At 53.7% G+C, this 23,094-nt stretch overlaps 2 protein-coding genes across 2 annotated transcripts; both read left to right on the forward strand.

The window, feature by feature from the left end:
* Positions 1 to 477: 477 nt before the first annotated feature.
* Positions 478 to 19,246, forward strand: TCF25 (transcription factor 25 (basic helix-loop-helix)). The gene is made up of 18 exons (XM_014942156.1): positions 478 to 499; positions 955 to 1,235; positions 3,367 to 3,441; positions 5,457 to 5,581; positions 7,147 to 7,212; positions 8,344 to 8,420; positions 8,967 to 9,097; positions 11,364 to 11,466; positions 12,418 to 12,511; positions 13,602 to 13,694; positions 14,329 to 14,434; positions 14,830 to 14,989; positions 16,013 to 16,100; positions 16,676 to 16,834; positions 17,556 to 17,646; positions 17,980 to 18,059; positions 18,648 to 18,720; positions 18,990 to 19,246. The coding sequence occupies exons 1-18, from the start codon at positions 478 to 480 to the stop codon at positions 19,149 to 19,151; spliced, it is 1,986 nt and encodes a 661-aa protein (XP_014797642.1). The 3' UTR covers positions 19,152 to 19,246.
* A 2,378-nt stretch (positions 19,247 to 21,624) lies between these two features.
* On the forward strand, positions 21,625 to 22,804 carry MC1R (melanocortin 1 receptor (alpha melanocyte stimulating hormone receptor)). The gene has a single exon (XM_014942412.1). The coding sequence runs from the start codon at positions 21,755 to 21,757 to the stop codon at positions 22,697 to 22,699; it is 945 nt and encodes a 314-aa protein (XP_014797898.1). The 5' UTR covers positions 21,625 to 21,754; the 3' UTR covers positions 22,700 to 22,804.
* The last annotated feature ends 290 nt before the right edge of the window (positions 22,805 to 23,094 follow it).

Raw genomic sequence — 23,094 nt, forward strand, 5'->3', positions numbered from 1 at the left:
GAGGAGGCAGCTGGGGTGGCAGTGGCTGTGGCTGGGGGCAGCTGTGGGGGCTGGCAGTTATTGGGAGGGTGGGTGACTGAAGGGTGGCAGTGACTTTATGAGAGTGATTCGGAGGGCAGTGGGTAGGGGGAGGTTGGGGGGTGACCAGAGGGAAGGGGGGAGCTGGGTGGCAGTGCCCCAGAGGGATGACAGTGAGCCCAGGGGGTGGTAGCTGGGTGAGGGTGACTGAGGTGACAGTTTTGGGGAGGGAGTGATTTGGGGTCAGTGACTGGGGTGGGACTGAGGGGTTTGGGGTGGTGCATGGCTTGGAGGGCCAGGGTGAGACGCAACTGGGGGGATGCAAATTGGAGAGTAGGACATGGAGGGAGTTGTGGTGAGATGGGGGCTCTAGGGAGGGCTTGAGGGGGTAACAACTGCAGCTCAAACTGGGGGGGAATCAGAGGGAGGCCTGGGAGGAGCTGGGTGGTCTGGGTCTAGATGTTGTCAGAGCTGGGCCTGAGTACTGAGGTCGTCAAACAGTGGGTGAAACTAGTTTTGGAACGTTCCTGCCACCTTCCCAGCCCTGCAAGATCCTGGTGCTGGAGGTTAGGGGTCAGGCAGGCCCTGATGGCACAGGTGGGTCGGTCCTTGGGCACCTTGGCCAACCCCAGTGGTTCCCTGTCCTTCCCCAAGGCTTAGCTGCCTGAGCATTAAGTAAGGCTGGCTTTGGAGGCTGGAGGCTCTCTTCAAGGAAGAGCAAAGTCCAGATAGAGCGGCACTTTTTCCACTGGCCATGCCATGCAGTGGATGGATTCTCCTGGCCCTCCAGCAATTTGGTGGGTGCAGGCCCGTTCCAGGCACCTGCTGGGTGACACACTTTAAGTGAGGGTTCATCCCTGGTCTGTCTGCTGGAGAAGCCAGTTGGGTAGCTGAGCCCTGTGCTGCTTCTGCGATATTTTTATCTTCCATTTGCAGGTGTGAGTGGAACAGATCAGGATCCCTGGGGAATTCTGTCTGCAGGGCACAGGAGAGGGCAGAGCGCAGCCCCACGCCGGCCGTGTTTGCAGCTTGTCCATCTGTTTGTGCAGATCACTGCCGAGGAGTCGGAGGATGAGCTGCCATCCAGAGAGGAGCCAGGGGATGCCCGGCTCAGCGCGCGGGATGCAGCAGAAGGGAACAACAAAAGAGCTGTAACTGAAGAAACTGAAGGCCATGGGCAGAGAGATGGGGAGGAGACACAGCAGCCGGACCAAACGGTAACTAAACCACAGGTATCTAGTGATGATGGTGGTTGCTGTGCAAGGTGCAGAGAGAAGTTTTCTTATTTCTCTGTTTCTGTGTGCGCTGAGCAGCTTTGTGGGTGCCAGACAAGCATGTTTCTCTTCCCTTGCACCTGGGTTTTGTCAGAGCCTGACAATGTGAGCCTCGGGGAAGGGGCACATGCAGGGAGCTTAAACCCAGGTGCTTGGGGCTCCAGATCTGCAGGAGAATGAACTGAGGGTGCTGAGAATTGGGTTTGTGCCCGAGGTCTGGGGAGATTTTACATCCAGAGGGGAGGTTCCTGAGGAAGACCTTGTGCTGTGTCCTCATGAGTGCTGAGCATGGGAAGGAAAGCACATTGGGATTCTGAAATGGATATTGCTTCTCTGCTCCCTTCACTGCACAATTAGTTGAGCTCTGCACCATACATGGGGCTGGGCTGTTCTGTAGATGCTCAGTTGTCGTGGTTTATCCCCAATCAGCAACTAGGACCATGTAGCTGCTCACTCCTCCCTGCCCCCAGTGGGATAGCCAGAAGAGAGGGAAAAAGAAAAAAAAAATCTCATGGATTGAGATAAAGACAGTTTAATAGAGTAGTAACAGAAGAAAAAATAATAATAATGGTAAAAGAATATACAAAAGGAGCGGTGCAGTGCAGTTGCTCACCACCTGGTGATCAATTGCCTGGTCCCTCCCAAGCAGCAATCACAGGTTCCTGCTCCCCAGCCAACCCAGGGGATATATTGAGCATGATGTCCATGGTATGGAATATTCCTTTGGCCAGGTTGTCCTGTCTGTGCTCCCTCTCAGCTTCTCTGAAAAGCTGAAAAGGTCCTTGATGTAATATAAGTATTACTTAAACAACAACTAAAACAATATGTGTTATCAACATTCTCATACTAAATCCAGAACAGCAGCTAGTAGGAAGAAAATTAACTCTATTCCAGCTGAAACTAGGACATCAGTGAAGCATTTGTTTTAGAGTGGGTGGTGTGAAGATTCCTAGCGATGTAAACTAAACATTGAACTTACTCTTTTCTGGAGCATTTTGTTGTTGTTTTGTGTTTAGTTTCCCTCCTGTGGTCTGTATCAGCTTGGAAGTGTTTCCTTAGAGGAGCATGTAAGGAAGGGGGCGCTTTAACAATTTGACGTTGCAAGTCTAGCCCATGTTTTACTGGAGATGAGGATGGGGGTGAGTGAAGGGGGATCGGCTCCCTGGTCTCACCCATTAGGGCACAGTGCTTGGGGTGTTCTGTAGGATCTGGGTGCCAGGCGGTGTAACCAGAGGAGCAAAGACCAGTGTCTGTGTATGGTCTGGCTGTGCTGGTAGCCTCAGACAGCCCGGAGGCCTGGGAATGCTCTGGATGTGCGGTGTGAGCTCTGCTCTGTCGGTTCCAGTGGGCCCTGACTCTGTGAATTTACTGTAATCACCGGAGGGTGCACCTGCTGCTTCTCTCGGAGCTTCCTGGACAGAAACGTGGGAGCCCTCGGCAGGTGTCTCCCTGCCATTTGATAGAGCTGAATTGGGGCTGCACGTTCCCCTGGTTCTGCAGTCAGCTCAGGAGCTGTGGGATAGTTCTGGTAACGCTGTAACTCGCTGTGTTACCTGTGTAGATTCTGGAAATGCACTTTTTAGCTCTGTATGTCTTGGGGAAGAGCCAGCGTGGGCAGCAGTGTGCCTGTCGGGTTAGGGAATGCTGTGTGGCATCAAGAACTGTGAAGCAGCTGCATCAGCAGCGAATCTATTTCATGTGGTGCTTTCGGGCAGGTTTTGGTTTCTGTGGAAATTGGAGCCACTGGTGAAACTGTCAGAAATAAACTTTGTTCTAAAGAGTAAAGGAGGGCTGAAACGTTTCTTCCACACCTGGCATATCTAAAGAGTTTGTTGCCTGATCTTGCAGTCTCAGACATATGAAAGTTGGCTAAAATTTAACCCTTGCGTTTGTAAACATTTGGTGCTTTCCTCCATTTTCTCATTACGTCTTAATTTCCACTCACTGAAAAACTTGAAAGGATGAATATTAGTTTCATTTAAGGGCCCTCCTGGTGTGCTGGTCGCTCCTGGTAGAGCTTTAATCCCTGCAGTCCGTGGGCATGCTCTGACAGCTGTTCCATTTCTCTTTGCAGCCTACGTTGAGTAACAAGACGCGAAAGAAAAAAAAGAAAAGAAAAACCAAGAAAACTTCAGCAGGGGAGACTCTGGTATGTCTGTGTGTGCTCTGAGCGTTAGTGGCTGTGCTAATTTCTGCATTGGCGTAGACAAAGTGAATACTCTGAGGTGTCTGCAGAAACAATTTTGAGGCAAAAAATGCTTGGTTTTGCATTGTACTAATTTAAAATTACGACATGGCAACAGCAGCTTTTGGCTGTGGTCCTTCAAGCAGCTGGGACCGGCGCAGCTCTGCTGCGGCTGCTTAGAGCTGAAATCCTCACAGCAGCATCTTCTTTCATCTCTGCTTCGAGGCTTTGCACGGGAGGGGGTACCGTGTGAGGAATTTTACGTTTTCATTATATTTTCCTTGCCCTACTTAGGTGGCTGTCCCTGCTCTGCAGAGCCACACAGAGCTCTTGCTGCCAGCTGTCGTTCGTGTTTCCTTCTCCTCCGTGCACAGCCGCACACCTTCTCTGTAGTGTGATGTCTGGTGGTGTGACATCTGGTAGCTGAGTGTGACAGGAGCGTCTGCTTGTGTCTTATCAGCAAATGCACCGCCAAGGGCTCTTCCCACGGGACCTGCTGTGTCCCCTCAGTGGTGAAGGGAGCAAGGGGACAGTGATTCTGTCTAAGCTGCCTAGCCCTAAGGAAGCGTGCTTGCACTGAGAACTTTGTCCAGTGTCTTTGTTTCTTATGGATAAAACTCAGAGACAAATGTGTATGCTTGAATATATTTTATCTGCTTGAGCTAAGCTAGGAGACTAAACAGATTATAGTCATTGATCTTTTAAACTCAATAGAAATAAAGTTCAAGTGGGAGCTGTTTTTTTTGCTAAGGTTTAGGAATCTTAACTATTCACTCGAGGGAGATGCTGTGCTAGACGTTCTGAGCCAGAGTGTGCTGAAGTGCTGAATGGGTGAGCTGTTACTCCGATGTAGATGCCCAGCTGGCTGCCTCCTCCCTGAGAATTCAGCTGGGTGAGCTCAGAGCGAGTTACTAAGGCAGAGAACCTGATCAAAGAGCCAGTTTCCTCTCCCAGTCCGAGAATAACGAGCAATAGGGTGACATCTGCAAGCTGTAGGCTCTAGTGAGACTTAATGCCCAGGCAGTGTGATGTGGTAACTGGAGATAATACCACCTTTGTTCAAGCACTTAAATGCGAAGCACGTTATAAATTTTTCATGTATCCACTCCACGCGGGGTGGCTATATTTAGCTGGAAAAGGCAAGCTCACAGTGCTGTTTGGGTGTTGTGAATGGAATTCCGTGTTCCACCCACGTACATCATGAGGAGGATGTGAAACGGCTGCATAAGAAATGCGTCACTTGCTATTTGTGAGGAAAAATAGAGGAAAATCAGGATAAAAGTGTTATACAACTGTTGAATGTGCACTGCTGGATATATTTTTGGGGTTGTTACAAGATGGGGAAATTGCAAGTACATTATGTTAGAGCTGGGTTAAAATCATTCCAGTGTTTGATACCTTCTTACGAGGGTCACAGCAGTAACTTAGTGTTTCCGTGGAAGGTAGATGGTCAAGGCTGATTACTTAAATATTTATGATTAAGATCAGCACCCCAACATTTCATGATGCTGTAGGGATTGTAGTATAAATAAACCTGACAAAGCACAGTGAAGGCTGGGTAAGAAGGGGCAGACCAGAGACCAGACCGATGGCCAGCTCTTGCCCACCCTGAATATATTCAGCTGGTGTGTTTGAACTCACAGTGGCGTGAAGAGCAGCAGCCCTGTGACAGCTTGAGCAAGCGGGGAAGAGCAACCAGCCCTTAGAGGGGCAGTTGGACAGGGAAGGCAGGCTCTGTGTGGGATTCCTGAGGGAGTAAAGGGTGCCAGGTGCAGAGCAGGAGGCCTCAATAAGAGAGGGTACATGTGCACCCGAGGTGAGCGATGGGGCAGCAGCAGGGTGAGTGGTAAGGGCTGCACCAGTGTCGCACGGAGTTCAGGACCCAGAGGCAGCTGGGTGTGATCTCTGGTGGGTGACCTGCGTGTCGTGGTGACTCATTCTGTAATAACTGCCTTGTCTTTGCATGTGCCTATCTTAAGGAAGACAACGACCTGGAAGACATCGACAGCCTGCTGGAGAAGATTGAGGATACCAATGGGCTGTTGCAGCAGACCCAGAGCGGTATAACTGCTGACAGCAGGCCTCTACTCTACATAGAGCACAGGTACTGCTTGCTTCCTTCCTGATTTTGGCTTTGGCCATGACAGGGATATCCCTTCCCCCAAGGAAGGGAGTTGGGAGCCTCCTGGTGTAATCAGGACCTGGCTTGAAAGGGGTTGTGGTAGTGGTTGTGCACATCCCTGTTTCTAACTGTTGCTTTTAGAGCTGTGTTCAGTTCTGAGCAGTGACTGGTATTCTCTGCAGTCAGGCTTGGTTTGAGTGGGTGACTGAACCAGATTAGCTCCAAGAGGCGCTTTCCAGTGTAGAACACTCCGTGACTGTGGGAGAATCTCTGCAGAGCTGCTGAGTGCCCTGGTGCATAAAGCTTTGCAATCAAACCCTCCTGGCCAGGTCACTGGCTGCATTCAGACCAGGTGCTGTGAGCAGCAGGCCCCAGTGCAGTGTATGCTGTCCTCTGAGGAGGGCTGAGAAATGCCAAGAGCTAATTTCACCAGGAAAGGTGGTTGGACTTGTCTAACCTTTCCCGCATGTCACCATCAACAAAGTGGACTAAACACCTAGAGTGTCCGAGAGCTGAAGAATGAGTCAGCCTCAAATTAGAGACCTGTATCATCTGGGTCTGAATCACACTAGGAAACCTGTTGGGAGTGGGCTGGCTGGTGTGTCCACCGTGTTTCAGAGGCCAGGGCTGGTGCAGACACTGGCAGTTCTTCCTGTTGTTGGAGAAAACCTTTAAATTGGTAGCTGGGACAATTTACCAGTCCTAGTTTTGAAACCTTCAGGCACACTGCATCAAAACTGAGCCTAGGCTGGTGGGCACTCGGTGCTCGTGCAGCCTGTTCAGAGACATTTCAGTAAAGGCAGAATATTTGTTTATCTAGAGGTGGTTTTAAACTTCAGTGACTTCTGTGGTCAAGTAAATCTTATTCAGAAACCTTTGAGAGCAGGGTAATCTCCCAAGTGAGTGAGGGTAGTCAGTGCTGGATCTCAGCCTTCCACTCTGTCTTGAAGCTCTGCTTGCTGGATGGCAGAGAAACCCCTCTGAAACATTTCTCCCTTCTCTTGGCCAAATATTAGGTCAAGAAAACTGTAGGTGTTGTCATGCTTCGATATGAGATCTTTGTATTAAAAAAAAAGGTATTTTAATCCTTGCAAGTCTCTGTGCAGTGGTTAGGGTGCTTGCCTCACACTGCAGGCTGCCACCCTAGACTCGGCAGCAGGTAGGTATCTTGTGTTTTCCAGACACACACACCCTGAGTGCACAGTCCTGCACGGAGACTCTCCAGGGACTCTCCAGAGAGTATTCCCAGACTAAGGCCCCAGCTGCCCTGGAGAGGGCAGCAGAAGTATTCCCCAGCTCAGTGACTTTTGGGAGCAGAACGCAAAGGAAGGGTGCATCTGATTGAAAAAGTGTTTTGATGCCTCCTGTTCTGACCACTTTTAGGCTCATTGTTGTGTCAGATCAGTGGTGTGTGTGACAGTTCAGGGGACTGGCCAGAGACAATTCAAGGTACAGAACACTTGGCACTGATGGAGAAGACTCGAGTGTGAGACTTTGGGCTGTGTTTAACTGACAATAGCTTTTCTTTCTTGTTTCAACTTTCTCAGAAACTTGAATCCAGAGAACGAGTTGAAGAGATACTTTGGGGCTCGCGCTGTTCTTGGTGATCAGAGGTTAGTCCAGAATTTAATATTAAACCCTTTCAGAGTCCAAGTCAGTGTGTCTGTCCTTCCCTTGGTACAGCTTACCGAGCCCCCGGTGCCACACCTAGGCAGGGAATTCAGGGTTTAGGGTGTCTTACTCATTTAGTAGTCACTTGTTGGGACAATAGCATACTTTTTTGTGATATGGTGGGGAAGGAAGACTTTTCCAGGCTTTTGCTAACGTTTGCTTTTTTTTTTCTGCTGATTTTCCCCTCTCATTTACTGTCAAACGCCCTTCTAAAGTCCTTTCACTCAAATTCAGAGTATAGGCTCTTAGATATATATTTTTTTAACTTTCTCCAGCATTTGTTGCTTGTTGCTATTCCAAAATCTCGGATGGACCCTGAATACTTCTCTGGGGATCTCCTGTGCTTGCTTCCAGGGGCCCAGGGAACTTACTGCTGGCTTCTTGGGTGTGAGGTCTCTATGCAGTTATCCATTGCACTGTTCTCAGCATTATCCAGAAATCCCTGCTTTCATGAACTGCTTTAAAAATGTGCACATAAGAAGGGCATAAGCTCAGAGCAGTGATGATAGTAGCAGAAGCCTCTCTGAGAGAGTCTGTAGAAGAATATTTAGTGCTTGATGAAGAAGCAGCAGTCCCGTACTGAGGAGACATGACTTCCTCAGAATAGCCTTGATTTTGAAGTTCTTCCTTCCCCGAACCAATAAATTGGTTGCATTTGTGAGTACGGCTTAACTAAATCAGTTGACATTTGAAGGCGCGGCTGGGAAGAGAGATGAGTCAGAGGGATATGGGGCTCTCTTAATTGGACCTGGGAAGCTGTTGGAAGCAAAGAGGCACCTGAGAACTTGGCAGGAATAAAAACAGGGGAGAGAAGCTATTGAAGTGGAAGTGCTGGAGGCACTGGCTGGCCCAAAGAGGAATGGTTCAAGTAAGGCAGAGCCTGAGCGAAGGTATGTTGTGTCTTGAAGGCAAAACATGTTGAAGCTCTGGGCAAAAGTTCCATGTGGCAGGGCTGCAGCTGGGGAAGAAGTTGGATCTCTTTTTCCCTGAATCATCGTTTTTCTGGCTGCTTTCAGCCCTCTGCGTTCTGTTCGTACAGAGAAACTGTGACCTGTCATGTTTACTTTCCTCAGGCAAAGGCAGCGCCAGTGTGTCCGTGGCACGTGGCTGACAACTCCCCAGAGCACCTGGCCACGCTACACAAGAACAGGTGAGGCTTTTGTTGCCACCTCCCAAAAGCACTGTGCTGCTGTTGGCTGCCAGGGCACCTCAGTCCTGTGCCCGTATTGGCACGGATGGCTGCTCCTGCCAGCCTGGCTTTCCTAGAGCATCCACGCATGGAAACCAGAGCTGCTTTAATCAGCTGCCAGGCCCAGGCTTCGTGCTGGCTGATGCAGAAAAGGAACTGTTCGTCAGCTGATGGAAAATACCTCTTTTCTCAACAGGGAGAACTCTGTTGTATTGTATCTTAGTGTTCCCCTTATTGGAAGTAGCAGGTGATGAGCGCTTCCCTTCTTAACAGCAGTCTTGCTGGATAACGAGAAATATCCCTGAGGAGATCGGGTGGGTTTTGGACTTTGACTCATGGGAGAAGGGAAAGAAGTGAAATTCTCTGGGAGTTTCCGGTAACACATCTGGCTCCGGACCCAATGATGAGAATGAGCTTTTTTTGTGATAAGAAAGCAGAAGACCTTCTCTTGCTGCTGTGCTTGCCGGCTGGCAGCAGTGCTACCCATGTCTCCTCTGCACCTTCTAGGTATTGTCATGCAGCTGTTGGACACCAAGGGGGGAGTGCAGTACTTCACCTTTGAGCACCATCGCAAGTACCAGGAAGTGCAGTTGAAGTTCTTGGAGAATGTAGAGACCATGGACCCCAACAGTGTTGTGGTACGTTGTGAGATTGGGTTGCCCATGCTGTTACCTCCTGTGTTCCTGCAGCCCCTTTCCCTGGCAGGGGAGGTTGGGCTGATGCATTCCAGGGCTTATTTTTTGTCAGTCTCATATTGAGCAGCAGAGCCATGTGCCCCCTCTGTGTGGGGCGAGGCAGCATTGCTTGCTGAGCTCTGCTTTCACCTTGTAAGTGACCACCTTGAGGCAGATGAGGTCCAGTGGCTGGTGGTGGAGCCTCGGTGGCTCTGCCGAGAGCGTGGCAGGTAGCCATCTGGAAGAGGAGCCTTCAGGAACTGACCATTTGGCTGAAAGAGTAGGAATAAAAGTCCCTGGAGAAGTTTCTTAAAGAGGCCATTGTGTACTAAATAAAGTTTACTTCCTTCTGCTTTCCCACACTCTGTTCGTGGCCACTGCTCCCTCCAGCTCATCAGTTCTGCCTGCTCACTGGGCTGGGATTCGCATTAAACGATGCGAAGTAATTCCTATGCAGCAGTGACCAGCCCGAGAGCTAGCGTCCTAAGGACAGCTCAGACACGGTCTCATGGCTGTGCAGAGCAGGATGGGTTTTCTATGGAATATTTTAAGTCTTTAGACTAAAAGACCCACTGTTAAGTGGGTCTGGTTATGTTTGAAGATACTCCTACAGCTTTAGTCTTTCTATTTCCTGTTAAGGGTAAGATCTTACAGACAAGGGTTTGCTGATGCCAGAAGTACTTCAAACCTCCAACCAGTTTATCTGTGACGGCCACAGTTTCACGTAGCTGGAATCCAGATCTGTCTTGCTGCTATGGTTTCAGCATGCAAGACGTGATTTTTTTGGTGTCCTGCTCATTGAGTGTTTTTCTGCTCTTGCCAGTGGGTTAAAAGGGGTTTTCTGGTGAATTTGGAAGTGCATGAAGAGCGCTTTTTCCAGTCACAATGACCCTATATGCTCCATCTCTTCAAAAAAAAAAGACTAGAAAGGAACTTGATAGCAAGCAGGGAAGGGGTAAAATGTCAGGCGACTGGGTCTGATGCAAAGGTGCTGGGCTGGGACAGCCTGGAACATAAAGGCTTTGTACTGTATGTGGGTATGCTGGCCACCACCCTGCAGAGGTACAACTTCTGGAGCTTTTGAAGGCATATTTTTTTTAAATTTTGAAAAAAATATATATTGAACTTTGAGGAGATTGGAAGTAGCTTCTGTATTTTCATATTGAAACTGAATTTTAGGCACTCGGAAAAAGTAGCCCATTTATAATATAATTAGTGAATGCATAGGTTTTTGAGGTGTGCTTAAAGTTCTACTCTGAGGCTTGCAAAAAAATACATTAAATCCATTATCATTCAGGAGTCAGATCCTAGAATTGTAGTAGATGTGTCACAACGTCCTCTCGGTACCCAGAGGAAGCAAAAGCCTGATCACATGCTCAGAATTGTTAAGGGATAGAGAATAAACCAAAAAATGCAAGTGTGCCTGCTGCCTGCATCTGGAATATTGTATGCAGTTCTGGGCCCTCACCTTCAAAAGGATATGGTGGAGCTGGGAGAGATTCAGAGGAGGAGAGCAAAGATGATCAAAGGGCTGACATGGCCTCTGTGCTGGAAAAGGTGGGTTGACCAGGAGGGAGGTGCCTGAGGGAAGCTGCGGTCAAGGGCCCAAATCCTGTGTGGAGTTGGGGAAAGATCTCCCTGCTGGCCCTTCCAGCACAGGGATGGAGCTGGCAGGCTGGGATTAAAGGAAGTTCTTTGCATTGGGTGCTTAAGTGGTAGCTTTCTGTATCGCAGAGCTGGGTTGCTAGAAAGGTACCTGGGTCGGTAAGTGAACAAAATAATGGGAGAAGACACCATTACTATCAATGGCATCTTTGACAGTGGTGGTCCCTGAACCCCTAAAGGTTGGTAGCTTAGAGAGTGCTGGGCATTATCACACGTACCCGACTTTGTGCCCTCTTCCTCAGGCATTTCCTTTTGAAGAAAGGGCAAGATTGACTTCTGATCTGACCCAGTGTGACAGTTCTTAGGTTCTTTTAATCCATAGTTTTAGCCTTTCATGTGAGGTGCGTCCCCAGCCTTGCACTACAGTCCAAGCACTGGCTTTCTGATGGTGTGGGACAGGATTTCTTCACCTTCAGAGCCAGGGGCAGGACCAACCTCTTTCTCGTAGGCACGGTGTCAGGGCATTTGCCTCCCTGCCACACTTACAGAGCTTGCCTCATAGGCAGAGTGCATGAGAAACCTGTGATTTGTGCCATCATGTAATCAAGCTCCTACTCTTGTGTAGCCGCTGCTTCAGGCACTGGAACCGTACCATGTGGACTCCCTTCTGCTGCTCAGCGACGTGTGCCGGATGCAGGAGGATCAGGAGATGGCCCGTGAGCTCGTAGGTAAGAGCTGAAGTGAGGAGCAGATGTCCTGGCCAGAATTAGTAATCAAGGGGGTTTTGGTTCAGTTCTGGTTTTGTTTCAACAGAGAGGCAGCAAACCAGAAGGGTTGGTTGGGTTGTGTCTGTAGCTCTGGGCCATGAGCACTTGGCCTTATGTGATCCTGCAGACCAGCAGCTTTTGCTGGAGGCTTTTAAATAGAGCTGGACGCGCTTGTCTGGGACAAAGCAGATCAGCACTCACCTTCAGAATGAATGGACAGATTGGCTGGATGTGATGGGAGTCTCACCTTTAGGACATCCCTTGCAGGAGGAGGGTCTGATTTAGTAGTTACCAGGTCCTGCAGTGTGAGGGCTGCTCCAGGAAGCCTGTGCCCTCTGCAGGGAGCCTGCCCAGCCCTCTGGGTCAGCCTCCTTTGCCTTCCTCTGACCAGGATGTTGCAGGTCAGCACGTTGGGTTCTGCTCCTCAGGGCACTACAGGCTGCGTGGGGGCGGGAGGCATCCTGGAGGATGGCTGCCCCTTGGACTGCCTTGCTGCAGCCTGGTGTCTGAGATGTGCTCTTTGGTAACAGGGGCATGTGCTCTGCAGCATGATAAGAGGGGCCAGAGGTGAGGAGAGGACAACCTTCAGCTTCCCTGTGTGAAGATAGTTGTGGCAGAGGCAGCTGTACCAGCCTCAATCCCAGACCTCCTTCAGGAGAGCCACTTTTCCCAACTGGAGCATGATCTAATGCCCTCATAAGGGGGCAAGGCTTGCTTGCCTGGGTATCTGCTGCAACCACATACTCTGAAGTAGCTTTGTGCCTCACTTGGGCTGTGAACAAGCTTATTTCATGCCAGAGCTCTCAATTATCAGTGTCTTCTGGGCTAAATCGACTGCTGTTTCGTGAGCAGTGGGGCTGTGTGGGGTGCCGGGGTGGTGGCATGCCCTGACACTGTCCTTGCTGTCTGCAGAGCAGGCGCTGTACAGCCTGGAGTGCTCCTTCCACCCCCTCTTCAGTCTCACCAGCGGGACCTGCAGGCTGGACTACCGGCGGCCAGAGAACAGGTAGGTGGCACACCGGCCTGCCCCACGTCTGCTGGAGAGCCGTCGCGGTGTGCCCTGGCCTACTTTGGACACGGAGACCCAGATTCACAGCGTCTGCTGCGTCATCCGCTGTGGCGGGGGACCTTGAATGTCCCTTGCTGTCAGAACAAGCTCTGCCACTCGGTGGTCGGTGGCAGTGCCCTTCAGCAGGGCAGCAGCAGGGCCCCTCAGATGGGTGCTGGGTAACCAGCAGCTCTTGTACTGAGGTTTCTTTGCAAAGCATCTTCTTTCCTGGGGGATTTCTTACTGGAGCAGTAACTGCTCCCCCCGTCACATCCTTCTTGTGCAATTAGTACCCCTTAGCTCAAAATGGCACTTATTTTTGTCACAAAAATACTCACTGTGTGTTTATGGCTGCGCTTGGTCGCTTGTGCTATCTACCCGGCCTTTGTCCCCAGCACTCACGCTGCTCCCAGCCCGGCTCTTTATGTAATGACAGCTCTGCAGCTGCGGGGAAAGGTGACTTTATTCTGGGAATTTTCCAGTCAGCTGACCCAAGTCATCCCTCCCAAACTGCTGTACCTGGAGATTGCTCGGATTTCCAGTACCTGCTCGCTGATGAGCTTGGTGCCGTCTGTGACCTGAAGGCAGCAATCTGTATCGTGCCCGATTTGGTCCCTAGTCCTCCCCCCGTACACATCATGTGTGCACTGTGTCACTGTCCCCGTGTGGCTGGGCAGGCTGGGACAAGGCAGGATGCAGAGTTCGGGGATTTACTTGTTTCTCTTGTCCTGAGTTGTCGGCCAATCTGCGAGAGCGCAGAGTTGCAGGGCCTTGGGGAGCAGGGACAGAGCAGGCCACGGGTTTGCTGTCCCTATGCTGGTATAAAGAAATAATAAATTTAAAAAAAGAGAGAGAGATGGGATCATGGAGGGTCTGTGTCACCTTGTACTGCATCAGGCTGAGTCCCCTGGAGTCCCCTGGCTGCACTGTAGTGCTGATGCTCAGGGGGTAAGGAGATGGGGCTGACTCTGGGTCCCTGTTCTTAAGTGGAATGAGATACTTCTCTCCAAATCTGGCTTCTAAAACCTATTCCTGTTCCCCCCCACAGGTCTTTCTTCCTGGCTCTCTTCAAGCACCTGATGTTGCTGGAGAAGAGAGGCTGTCCCCGGACAGCCCTGGAGTTCTGCAAGCTGATTCTGAGGTAGGTGCCACCGCTGAGGGTTGTGCTCTGTTCCTTGCAGGAGGTGACAGGGTGTCTCAGTTTTGGGGGAACATGCCTCGAGCAATGCACCAAACCTAACCCAGGCAGGGAAAACCCCCCCAAGGTGTACTGCTGCTCCCAGGCTCAGTGAGGGCTTGTTTCCACTCCTTGCAGTTGCAGTGTCACAGGTTAGTTTTGAGCACATGCCCTTATCTGTGGTGCTGCTTTGGAGAGAGGCCATCGTTGAGAAGGAGGCTTAAACAGATGGGACCTGGGTGGCCCTTGCTGTTGACTGCTGGTCTCCAGCCCTGGCTGGTTATTATAGCTGAGCTCAGAGTTTCTGTGGAGCAGATGTGCAACAGTGGCTTTAGTGTGCTCAGTTTGTGGCCATTGATCCTCCTCCTGTGTGGTGACGGGGGAACTGTTGCCCCTCTTGAGGGATGCAGACCAGGTGTTGCACCGTCATCCTGCCAGTGCAGGAATGATCCTGTTCCCGTTATCTTCACTTGCTGAGTCACAGAAGCTCTCTGGATGCTAATGGGAAAGTCCTGTTTGACTTAGAAATGAGGACAGATACTTCAGCTGTTGTGACACTGATTTTGTTTCCTCCCCTTGTGCTCGCCTCCCTCTGAAGCCTTGATCCAGAGAACGACCCGCTGTGTGTGCTGCTGCTGATTGATTTCCTCTCCCTCCGAGCTAGAGAATACACCTTCCTGACCCGCATGTTCCAGGAGGTGGAGGTGAGTTACCAACAGGCTGCCCTGGCGAGAGAGGGGGCAGAGAGGGGAGTATTGGTTCCTGGGGCTCTCCCCAACTGGTCTGGACTGGAGGGGGAGGCTGGATCAGAGCATGAGGTTTTTTGAACCAGCTTGGCCCTTTGAGGGCTGTCTCATGGCCAGGCTGGCATCCCAAAATCATCAGAATGACCCAGAAAGAGTGTGTTCTTGTAATCCTGGTACCCTACAAACAATTGTACCAACTCCAAATTGCTTACTCAGTTGTGGGGGCACCAAGCCAATGGCTGGGAAGTAACTTAATCCAGCAAGCAAGAAACCCCACCCTGTGCGCAGCCCAGCCACATCGAGATTGTTCTGCATAGCATCATTTCTCGGTAAATCTGTCTCTCGTCCTGCAGAGTCACCGGAATTTGTCCCAGCTCCCCAATTTTGCCTTCTCGGTGCCGCTGGCCTATTTCTTCCTGAGCCAGCAGGAGGAGCGCTCGGAGCTGGAGCAAAGCCAAGCCCGGGAGAAAGCTGCCCGGCTCATCCAGCTGGCGTTGATCATGTTCCCAAGCGGTAAGTCTGTCCCCACCGGTAAGTCCGTCCCCGCAGGCTTTGTCACTGTCTTCATCTGTGAGAGTGAAGCCTGGATTCCAGGCAGTCAAATGCAGAGGCAGCAGTTTGCCTGCGGGTTGCAAATGGCGTTTGCCTCTGTCTGTGGGAGATGGGAGCCCTGACTCAGAGGGTGAGGCAGCTCGGGCAGTGGTGGGTACTGCTCTACCTGCATCTGGTGTGGTGGTGGTGGGATTTGGCCTTCCCGTGCCGTGGCACTGGCAAGAGGACAGTGGAACCATGTGGGGCCCCTGCAGCTGTGAACCCTCCATGTGTTGGGAGGAGGTCGGGGACTGTTCTCCCCGCTGTGCACCCTCCTCGGAGCAGCTGATGCCCCCTCATTAGAGATTGTCACGGGTGTGCGAGTTGGGGGAGGATGAGAACCCAGGTCTCGGAGCAGGAAAATGTTTCACCTCAGGGTTGGCCAGACCAGAGACACCAAGTCTCTCTCGGCTTTCCCTCCGAGGCACTGCTCCACTTTAGATGTGCTCTCTATGGGCACCCATCACTCTTGCTTTCATCCAGTTGGTGCTCTTGTCCATGAAAGGAGATATACAGCCCCTCTGGGCCCAGGAGGGTGTGTCTTTATGCGCAGGAATAACCAGCTCTTGAACAGAGGTTTAGTTTGTGTTGGCTGAAAACATCTTTTTTGCTGCTTGTCATGGTGACTGAAATAAATCCCTTGTTCAAGTTCAAAGGCCAGCAGCATTAAGTGCAGAAAATTGCACCTTATTTCACTGGGGAAATGTTGTTCTTTTTTTTGCTTACTCTGGATCTGTTTCCATCACCCACACAGAGATCAAAACGCAGCATAACCCCCAGCAGCATCCACGCACCCTCCTTTCCTGCACCCTCCTTCAGCGCCCCGGTGGGGGGCTCACCTCCAGGATGGGGCTGTCTCTCTGCAGCCCTGGCAGTGGTGACCGGCCGGGCCACGGTGCTCCTTGCCAGGCTACTGAAAGCGAGCTCTCTGACTTTCTCCTGCAGTTCTTATGCCGTTGTTGGATCACTGCAGTGTGCAGCCCGACGCCAGGGTCGCGTCCCATTCCTATTTTGGGCTGAATGCTCAGATAAGGTAAGCCCTGGAGATGTTCTCGGTAAAGAGAAGGAATCGATTTTGCCGGTAGTGGGGCTTTTGCTTGCTCAGGCAGCTAATGGAGTTACAAAGCTGCGGAGGAGAATATTTGGTTTTCCCGAGTAGGCTGTTAGATGCTTTGATAATGGATTTCCATAATGGCCAGCAGATAATGCTAATAGAGCCGACTCACCTTAATGTGGACGGGTCAGAAGTTCATACTGAAGTTTGTCGGTACATGTAGTAAGGGAGAACAACATGTGTGTGCTCTCAGGGCAGGCTGTCTCCTACCAGTCTGGATTTCCCTGACACGTGGTCCTCTTAAACACGTGAATGCTCTCCCCCTCGGGTCAAGGCAGCGTGTACTTTCATCTCATGGCTATGCTTATCCCAAAAATAGATGGAGGCAGAAAAACTGGTGAAGGTAGATGGAAATAGCAAAGCAGGGAGCCTGCGATTCCTCTCTTTGTGTTCTCACGCCGAAGCACAGTGCAGAGACGAGCCCTTGCCAGCCAGCACAGGGACCTGCAGGCGGGAAGGAGGAGAGTGCCCTGAATAACAACTGTCTCCCGTAGTCAGCCTCCTGCCTTGAACCAGCTGACGTCCCTCTACGTGGGAAGGACTCACTCCCTGTGGAAGGACCCAGCCGTCATGGCGTGGCTGGAGCCCAACGTCCACGAGGTCTTGCGCATGGTGGACGCCCGGGACCCGCTGGTGGAGGAGTCTGAGCACAAGTGAGTGCAGCAGGTGGAGGTGAGCGGCTCTCGTACCAGGCTTGGGTGCTGGAACTCGGGGACAGAGCAGGCTGGGGGGCTCTGTAGACAAGAGGAGCTCTGTCCCAAGCAGCAGCAGCAGCTCTGGGGCTTGCTCAGAGCCCCACAACTGCCCATCTGATGGTGGCTGCTGGTGCTAAGGGTTACACCTTGGGGCCGGGAAGGCAGAAGCTCTTCCATATTTTGCACAAACGTGAATTAAAAGCTGTAGCTTTTGCTCACTGAGGGGTGTGTGCTACGCTGGCTTCCCCCAGCCTCGGCCATCACGTGTGCCCTGGAAATCAGCCAGGAGGGCAGAGGGGTTGGTGCTGGCTGGGAGGGGCACGGCTCACGGGTATTTATTACACAGAGCAGGTGAGTGCGTAGAAACACCTTCCACCTCTGAGAAACAGGAGAGGGAAAAATTGGGTCTTGTCCTAAACCAAAGTTAGTTTGCTGACCTGCAGAGGAAGAGGACTGGTGAGAGTGATCTGTGCAGTGTCCCTGAGCTGTTCCGCTCTTTCATCTGAGGTCAGCAGCTGCCAAGTGACTTTGGCTGCGCTGTAGGCCAGCTCTGTCCAATACAGCACATCCCCCCCAGAGCCAGGGATGAAGCTGACGATGCACCTAGAGAAGCAGAAATGGAAAGCTGGCTATGCTGAGGTGTGCTCTGTGCGATCCTCTCTTCCCCTCCCTGCTTTAGGAGAAAAACGCTGTACCAGAGCGCACCCAGGAATATCTACCGGCACATCATCCTCTCGGAGGTGAAGGAGGCCATGGCAGCTCTACCTCTGGTGAGGGGCTCTGACAGGGCACAGGCAGCACTGCTGTGTGCAGTGTGATGGCGCTCATGTCCCTGCCGTCCTTGCGGAAGCCGGGCACGTCTTAAACCCCAGCCACCAGCAAGAAACGTGGGTCTGACCTCAAAGTGTCCTCCCTGGGGCTGCACACGGGGGCATGTACGGGCAGGCTGGGCTGTGGCTGGTGCTCAGCTCTGCTCCGCTCCCTGAGACAAAGGGCTGTCCAGCTGGTCTGGCCATCTCCGTGCTTCGGTGTTTGCTGCTGCTGACGACGCAGCCTTCACCCCTTCTTTCTTCTCTTTCTCCCCCTCCCCTCCCACCACGCAGGAGGTGACCTCGCAGCCCGTGATGGGGTACGACCCCTTGCCTCCTCTGGACTCCATCGTTTCCTACACCAGACCAGAAAGGTACCTTCTCCGCCCTTGGTTTCTGGCGCAGCCGGCGTGTTCCCGGCGCGCCCTCAGCCCCAGGCCTGGGTGCATGTGGGAGCTCGGAGCTGACATCCTCCTCCTCCATCTTGGAGGAAGAGCTGCCTGGCTTGTGGTGCTCGCCGACAGGCAGAGCATACAGGCAGGACTGGTCCTGCCGCTTTTCCTTGATGGTCACCGCCGGAGACGGTGGCTGTTCACAGCCATTAAAGCAAAGGCCATTGAAAAATTCTGGCTGTTTCTTACCCGAGGTGGTTTGGAGTAAATACAGGTCTAAGCGCAGCCGCCGTGGTGTGCGCAGACCGCTCAGGTGAAGCCTGTACGAGTCTTATGCACTGACCCAGCTCCCAGCAAACAGCAGTGCTTTTAACAACAGCTGGCCAGCTGCTGGCTGGTGGGAAATCCCTGAGAATCCCCCAATACCCTGCTTCGGGGCTGGCTCGGGAGGGGCCGTGGGGTGGTTCCAGACAGCGTGGTTCTCCCCAGCATCCCTGCGCCGTCTCAGCCCCAGCGAGAAGTCGAGTACCAGCCTGTCCCCTTAACCGTGGTGCGACTTCTGTCTTTCAGAACGAATCACCCATCCAACGAAAGCACTTTATCTCTCTTCTTCCGATCGCTGTTGCCAAATTTTAACTTGCAGGTATGTGCAGGGAGCTGCTGCGGGCAGAGCAGAGCGCGCTGCTGCTGCTGCTGCCGCCGCCGCTCTCGGTGCGCCCAAGTTCCCACTGCACAGTGTTTCTGCAAAGGGAGTGGCTCTTGGCATATGCAGTGTGTAAACGTCAGGTTGCAGAGCAGCCCGATGCTTTTTGGCAAGCGGCATTGTCTCCCTCCTCGCCTGCTGCAGCTGGTGGCGGGGGGGGGGGAGGAAACAGCTCCCTGCCCGGCCCCTCCAGCTCTGCTCTCTTGCAGGGGGACATCAGGCACGAGAGGGATGAAGAGGCTGGAGCAGGGCAGGACCTTAACCAGGGGGTGAACAGGCTCATGGCAGCCATGCGTGACATGCTGGCCAACATCCAGTTTCAGGAGCCCCCCCGAGATGACAATCCTGAAGGCGACGGAGAGTGGGACTGAGCTGAGAGTGCGCGTCTTTCCCCCCTCCCAACCCCTGCAACCCTCTGTGATCAGCCCTTTTCTTTCGCTCTCCAATAAAGTCATACAAAAACCAAGTTCCCCGCTCTCGCTGCGGGGATGGGCTCTGTCTGGGGGGGTGTGGGGTGTGTGCTACCACCACGGGCACTTCCCCTGGCTCTCGGCGGGTGGCGAGGACTGTCTGAACGTGGCGGAGCTAATCTACAGCAGCTGTCCCTCGGCCACAAGTCAGCTTAGTCCCCTTCTGGCCTCCTCCAAGCACATTTGCTGTGCCCTTCCCTTTGCCTGCTCTTCTCCTGCTTTTGTGTTTGAAAGACTTGGAGGGGTTTTTCCCCCTCTCCCATGTCTCCTGAGCCCTGCTGCCCTTTGCAGCCCCAAGCCTCCTTCCCTCCATGAAGCACTCCAGCTGCTGGCCCTTCCAGCTTTGCTGATGAAGGGCTTGGGGTGCCCAAACCAGTAGGGACACCGTGCTCTGGCAGGAGCTCCCTGGCTCTCCCGGTGGAGGTGCGTGTGGAGCAGCTTTTCCTTGTGCCGCAGCCGTTCTGTGAGCAGAAAGGATCCCCTCCTCCTTTGTTTCCCCCCCTTCCCCTCCTCATTTCCCCACCTTCACGTGGGGACACGAAGCGATGCAGAGCCGGGAATGAGGTCAGCAGCACTCGAACCCTGAGCTCATCCTTTTCCTGGCCACAAAGCCTTTTTTTTTTTTTTTTTTTTCCCCTTTTTCTGCTGTGTAACGATGTGTATGTGTCTCTAATGCTGAGCCAGGCTCTGCTGCCCGGAATAAATCCTTCCCCCCCTCTCCTTTTCCTGCTCGTCTGCTGCCTCCCTTCCCTGGGGAGCAGCCTGGATGAGCGGGGATGGGGCCGGGGGGTAGGTTGGCCTGAGCCCTGGGGTCTGCGCTGCAGCGCAGACCCCAGGGCTCAGGCCAACCTGCCCCCCGGCCCCATCCCCACCGGCACATCCCAATCCCACGGCACAGAATTCACTCGCCGGGCCTTGGATTTGCAGACTCGGCGTTTTTTTTTTTGTTGGTTTTTTTTTTTTTTGGTTTTTTTTTTTTTTGGTTTTTTTTTTTTTTGGTTTTTTTTTTTTTTGGTTTTTTTTTTTTTTGGTTTTTTTTTTTTTTGGTTTTTTTTTTTTTTGGTTTTTTTTTTTTTTGGGTTTTTTTTTTTTCCCCTCGCCCTGCTCTCAAAGCCTCTGTTGATAAAGCTAAAAATTCACAGCACGTACCAGCCATGCTCTTTAGCCGAGCGGCAGCTGAGAAAGGTGTGTGTGTGTGTGTGTGTCAGGGGGGGGTTGATCCGGATCCCAATCCCTCCTGCTCGCATTTCCTTAGGGATGAGCAGTGTTTTTGCCGTTTCTTGCCCAGAGCGGGGCTTTGGCTCGACGCACGGCTGAGCCTTAGCACTCGGGGTGAGCAAGGCACCGTGGCAGACCCCATTCCTGGTGTATCCAACTGAGCTGCTTTCATCCCTACCGGAGCCTGGGGGTGCTCGATGCGACGGGGAAAGGGCTCCCGGTGCTCGGCGGGAAGGAGCGGAAGTGGCTGGTGGGAACGACCATGGGATCGGCCTTTTCATGCGGCCGTGAATGGCTCTTTGGCAGCTGCTTGGCTCCAGGCATCAACACCAACCCAAGGCACATGATGGTCAGATGGGTCCCGTGTCCCCCCCAGCCTGCCCGGGCTCCCTCCGGCACCGGGCTTTGCCGGGGCACGGGCACGGCATGGCGTTTCATTGTGCCTTTGACATTCCCTATTGGAACCCATTGCCCGCCCCCACGGCAAAACACCTTCCCCAGGGCTGGGTCAAGCAAGGCCAGTGGTGCTGTGGGGTCGGGAGCCCTGTGTCCCCCCACCGGCCCCACACATGGGGGCTGGGAGGGGCAGCTTGGCTCCTGCAGTGGGGAGGGTCCCACTGGGGTCCCCAGGGTGCAGGCACCCACCCAGGGCACAAAAGCTTGGAGGGCACATGGGACCCCCCTGGGGACACAGAGTCCCACAGGGTGCAGGGATCCCCCCCCGGGCACACAGGACCCCAGGACACTTGGGGACCCCAAGGTGCACAGACCCCTGTGGAGGTGCACAGCCCCGGGGGTGCGTGGACGCCCCTCAGGGCAAGTGGCACATGGTGACCCCAAGCAGTTGGGCTCCCCAGAGCTGTGCTGGGGGTCCGGCCTCCGCGGTGGCTCCCTCGGCTGCCGGGTGCCTCCGTCATGCGGGTGCCCACCCTCCTCGGGAGGAGGAGCCGCAGGAGCCGGCTTTAAAGTGGGGCAGAGAAAAGGCCCTTTCTTCCCCATCACCCTGGGCCAGCGGGCGCGTGGCTGCAGGGACACCGGGCAGGGCTGGCGAGGAGGACGGCTGTGACACCGGGGGTCCCGGCAGGCACACGGCATCCTCGGCACAGCCCCAGGCAGTGGGACCCCCCGCCCCGTCCCAAATTCTTCTGCGTCCCCTCAGCCTCGCCGTCAGGCACTGCAGGAGCGCTGGCGGGGTGGGCCAGGGGCTTGGAGTGTCTGCAGGCACTGCGGGGGGCCCCGGGGGCTCAGCCCCCAGCTAGGGGGGCCCTGGGGCTGAGGCAGGGGCCATGTCGACGCTGGCCCCCCTGCGCCTGCTGCGTGAGCCCTGGAACGCCAGTGAGGGCAACCAGAGCAATGCCACGGCCGGGGCCGGCAGCGCCTGGTGCCAGGGGCTCAACATCCCCAACGAGCTCTTCCTCACGCTGGGGCTGGTGAGCCTGGTGGAGAACCTGCTGGTCGTGGCTGCCATCCTGAAGAACAGGAACCTGCACTCGCCCACGTACTACTTCATCTGCTGCCTGGCTGTCTCCGACATGCTGGTGAGCGTCAGCAACCTGGTGGAGACACTCTTCATGCTGCTGATGGAGCACGGCGTGCTGGTGATCCACGCCAGCATCGTCCGCCACATGGACAACGTCATCGACATGCTCATCTGCAGCTCCATCGTGTCCTCCCTCTCCTTCCTGGGGGTCATCGCCGTGGACCGCTACATCACCATCTTCTACGCCCTGCGCTACCACAGCATCATGACGCTGCAACGGGCCGTGGTGACCATGGCCAGCGTCTGGCTGGCCAGCACCGTCTCCAGTACCATCTTCATCACCTACTACCGCAACAACGCCATCCTCCTCTGCCTCATTGGCTTCTTCCTCTTCATGCTGGTCCTCATGCTGGTGCTCTACATCCACATGTTCGCCCTGGCCCGCCACCATCTCTGCAGCATCTCCAGCCAGCAGAAGCAGCCCACCATCTACCGCAGCAGCAGCCTGAAGGGAGCCATCACGCTCACCATCCTCCTGGGCGTCTTCTTCATCTGCTGGGGGCCCTTCTTCTTCCACCTCATCCTCATCGTCACCTGTCCCACCAACCCCTTCTGCACCTGCTTCTTCAGCTACTTCAACCTCTTCCTCATCCTCATCATCTGCAACTCGGTGGTTGACCCCCTCATCTATGTCTTCCGGAGCCAGGAGCTCCGGCGGACGCTGCGGGAGGTGGTGCTGTGCTCCTGGTAGGCAGCAGGACACTGGGAATGGCACAGCCACCCCCTCCATGGGATGGACGGATGGACGGACAGACGGATGGATGGATGGATGGACAGACGGGACATGCCGTGGGGCGTCCCCCCGATCCGGGCTGGCGGGCTCGCGGTACCAAATAAAGGCTCTTTGCAGTGATGCTGTGGCTGGCACCGCCGTGCAGCCCCCGGGGGGGGGGGGGGGGCGGTCCTTCCCGGCCCCACCGTTTATTCGAAGCTCAATTCCTCCCGGTTGCTGCTGTGGGGACGCAGCCACCGGCCCCGGGAGAACTGGCATGGGATGGGGAGGGACCGGGGGGGACACGCTGGAGCAGCCCGGGGCAGCGGGAGGCCGGTCCCCGCGGGGGAGGGAGGGCAGCCCCCGGACAAAGG

Source organism: Calidris pugnax, unplaced genomic scaffold (assembly GCF_001431845.1).
Source record: "Calidris pugnax isolate Ruff unplaced genomic scaffold, ASM143184v1 scaffold28, whole genome shotgun sequence".
Lineage (NCBI taxonomy): Eukaryota > Metazoa > Chordata > Aves > Charadriiformes > Scolopacidae > Calidris > Calidris pugnax.

Excerpts from the sequence above, each read along its gene's own strand:
- TCF25 (XM_014942156.1), top strand. The coding sequence starts at position 478 with ATGTTGTCAGAGCTGGGCCTGA. Across the intron at positions 8,421-8,966 it reads GCCACGCTACACAAGAACAG|GTATTGTCATGCAGCTGTTG; the intron begins GTGAGGCTTTTG and ends TGCACCTTCTAG. Across the intron at positions 14,435-14,829 it reads GCATGTTCCAGGAGGTGGAG|AGTCACCGGAATTTGTCCCA; the intron begins GTGAGTTACCAA and ends CTCGTCCTGCAG.
- MC1R (XM_014942412.1), top strand. The coding sequence starts at position 21,755 with ATGTCGACGCTGGCCCCCCTGCGCCTGCTGCGTGAGCCCTGGAACGCC.